This window comes from Carlito syrichta, unplaced genomic scaffold (genome assembly GCF_000164805.1).
Source record: "Carlito syrichta isolate Samal-C Ts95f unplaced genomic scaffold, Tarsius_syrichta-2.0.1 Scaffold313379, whole genome shotgun sequence".
Taxonomy (NCBI): Eukaryota; Metazoa; Chordata; class Mammalia; order Primates; family Tarsiidae; genus Carlito; species Carlito syrichta.
This window is the reverse complement of record NW_007257475.1, coordinates 97,552-100,530: the sequence shown is the minus strand read 5'-3', so window position 1 is coordinate 100,530 and position 2,979 is coordinate 97,552. Positions and strand designations below refer to the sequence as shown.

Below are 2,979 nucleotides of genomic sequence, written 5' to 3'. Positions count from 1 at the left end.
GAATTTCATTTTATGCATTAATGTACATTATTCTGAGTAGAATTTATAAGTGTCATCAAATTACCAAAGGGGTCCATGACACAAAAATGGTTAAAAACTAGGATTTGGAAGATGTTGTTACCTGTATCCTGATCTGTAGGACCCTTGAAGACAGGGACTTTATATTTTATTTTTTGCAAGCCCCATAGTATTGCATTAATAAAGTTTTTTTTTTACACTGTAGGTTTTTCTTCACAGAGCACAGGTCCCATGTGTTTGTGGGATCTCCCCACCCTTCTGAAGGGCCTTGTATCTCACTGTGAGACTTCAGCTACTAGGCCCCCCTGAAGTCTTCTGTGACTATCCTCAGCCATCTGCAACATTCTTAGCTATCTGGACTATGGGCCTCTCCAGAGTAGGGATTATATATAACACAGCTACTCAGTAAATGTCCTAAAAACTACTGAATGAATAGTATACAGAGGGCATGAACCATGGTAGAGACCCCAAACATTGGGGCCCAGAAGAAAGGATCCAGACAAAATAAAGTTTCTTCTTGACTCTACAGGTCTCAGAGCATGGAAACCAATCAGGCTCGGCACAGTGAAGGTGGAGACAGGTGCTTCTGGTCTCAGGTATCCACCTGACTCTCCTGGTCAGAGCTTGGACAGTCTCCAGAATGAAGGAGGTCTGGATCTTCTGCTTTTTCAGCTTAGGAAGATCAGAGAGTAAATAAGATTGCTATTGGTCTCAGGAAACCTAGGTGAAGAGAACATGGAGACTTTGACCTCCAGGCACATGGAAAGAGGTAAGAGTTAATAAAGGACGTGGGTAAGGGAGAATTCAAGCTGGGAGTGGACAGAGAAAAAGCTGGGTGAATGAGGAATTGTCTTGGGTTTGAAGAAACAAGTCTATAAAGCTGCACACATTTCTACCGTGTAGATGTCTGAAAGCTCTAGGAAGCACCACCTGCTCATGGCTTTTTTCTCTTTCTCTAGCTCTTCACCCTCAAGCCTCAGCCCTTTCCAAAGATGAGGAGGATAAGACCATGTTGTTTCAGGTGGGCTGAGTTTTCTTTCCAGAAATATCACCTTAGACATTCCTTGGTAAAAGGAAGAAGAGGAAAAAAACGTATTGGATGAATACATTACATTTCTCATAGTTATGTGAGAAAGATGGTATGATCTTATTTTAGAGATGAAGAAATGAGTGGTGAATCCAGGATATGAACCCAGGTCAGTATGACTTCATAATCTGCCTTCCTGCTCTACATGCTGCCTGTCTGTAGTCGTGTCATGAAGGGACCTGAGCCCAAATTACCTAGGTGACTCTCCCAGTGGTGAATCCTCTCCTCTGCCTAAGTTGTTCTCTGTGGGACCTTCCTCTTAATTCACTTACAGATATAATATTCTCCATGTAATACTCCCTATAAAAAGTACATCATGAATAGAGTTTAAAAGCAATGTATTGGGAGAAAAGGTTGTATTTAGGACAAAATTTTAATAGACTTATTTTAGAAAGACAAGTAGGCAGAACAACCTGAGCATTCTTGTTCAGGAAGGTAGAAAAGAAAGACAAATGACCACTAATCATACGAAAACATGATTAGCATATCTTAATCAAATTGATACGATATGATTCTTTTTCTAGCAGATGGCCAAAGATTTGAAGATCAGCATTGCTAGCTAGAGTATGGAGAGATGGGTATAGCCACATAATTGCAGGGGTATTTCCGTCTTTCTGAAGTTCTGCATGTTCTGGTCCAGCATTTTCCATTCCAAGAATTTATTCTAAATCAGAACAGATGTACAAAGAATGATCATTGCAGCATTGTTGATAACGGCTAATAAAGAAATAGTGGGGGGATTCAGTGTTCACTCATTGAATTGACAAGTTATGGTTTTGTTTATTCTGTTGTCTAGATCCTAAGCTGCTATCAAGTGAGATAAAGTGGATGAAAATATTAGAATGTAGAAATAGGCTCTCTTGGTTTATACATGTTTATACGTGTTTTTAACTTAATTTTCTTTCAAATTGAAAAAAGAAAGCAGTTGCAGAATTTTAAGTATATGTTGTTTTTTCACCAAATAAAAGATTATTTTCTAAAACTTTTTCTTAGGAAAAGAGGTTGTGAAATAAATTTGAAGGTTTCATTCTCTGTTTTTTACTATATGCTTTAGTTTTACATGTCATTGATTGTCTTCCTGTTATGAGAGTTGAAGAAATTAGTTTTTACTTCTCACTGTCTCCTGATACCTTGTTGTTATTGTTACTTTCTAATTTGTCACCGTCAATTCCTCCCCCAGTTGAGAAGCAGTAGAGTCTAGGTTCTGGGTTCTGTGTTTATAAGTCATCTCTCACCACCTCTCCTTTTCTTTATTTTATCTGTTGGTTGCCTCAGTTTCACCCACACACTGTTTTTTCCAAAGACTTGTGGATGCAGTGCCCTCTGACTCTCCATTTTGTATAAGTTGCTTTGTTTCTTCTGGCATGAATATTGTTTGGGCATGGCTTTTCTATTAATCTTGTGGTGAGCTATGATATTCTAGTCATTTTTTCCAGAAAATTCCGTTGTGTTTATGCTTGACTGGGTGTCCTTTTCTTGAATTGCACTTTACTTCCCTTGCTCTGTTCTCTTCTGGCATCATATAATTCATTTTGTGCCCAGATGTCAATTATTACTGTTGTTATCCACTTTGTTCTCCTTGAACTCTTATTGGATAAATGGTGTAACTTCTGGGTTTATCTTCCCTATTATTTAACTTTCATTTTCTTTTTTTGCCATTTTCCATTGTGTTCCAGAATCCTGTTCTATTTAACAGTTGATTAATGTGTTCTTCATCTATTTATCAGTTGATTAATGTGTTCTTTATTCTGCTGTTTTTCTCATTCCTTGAGAGATTTTTTTAAAATCCTAGCAGTGATTTTCCAACACTTCTAGAAATTCCAATTCATCTTTTTCTAGCCAGTTTTGCCGCCCTGCAAAAAAAAAAAAAAATT

General features: G+C 37.7%; 1 protein-coding gene across 2 annotated transcripts in view; it reads left to right on the top strand.

Annotated features, from left to right (window-relative positions):
* Window positions 1–753: 753 nt before the first annotated feature.
* ZNF229 (zinc finger protein 229) overlaps window positions 754–2,979 on the top strand; it is a 14,025-nt gene continuing 11,799 nt past the window's right edge. For both annotated transcript variants that reach the window (XM_008070367.1, XM_008070366.1), the window contains exons 1-2: window positions 754–787; window positions 978–1,039. In XM_008070367.1, the coding sequence (XP_008068558.1) occupies window positions 754–787; window positions 978–1,039 (96 nt within the window). The remainder of the gene's footprint in view (window positions 788–977; window positions 1,040–2,979) is intronic.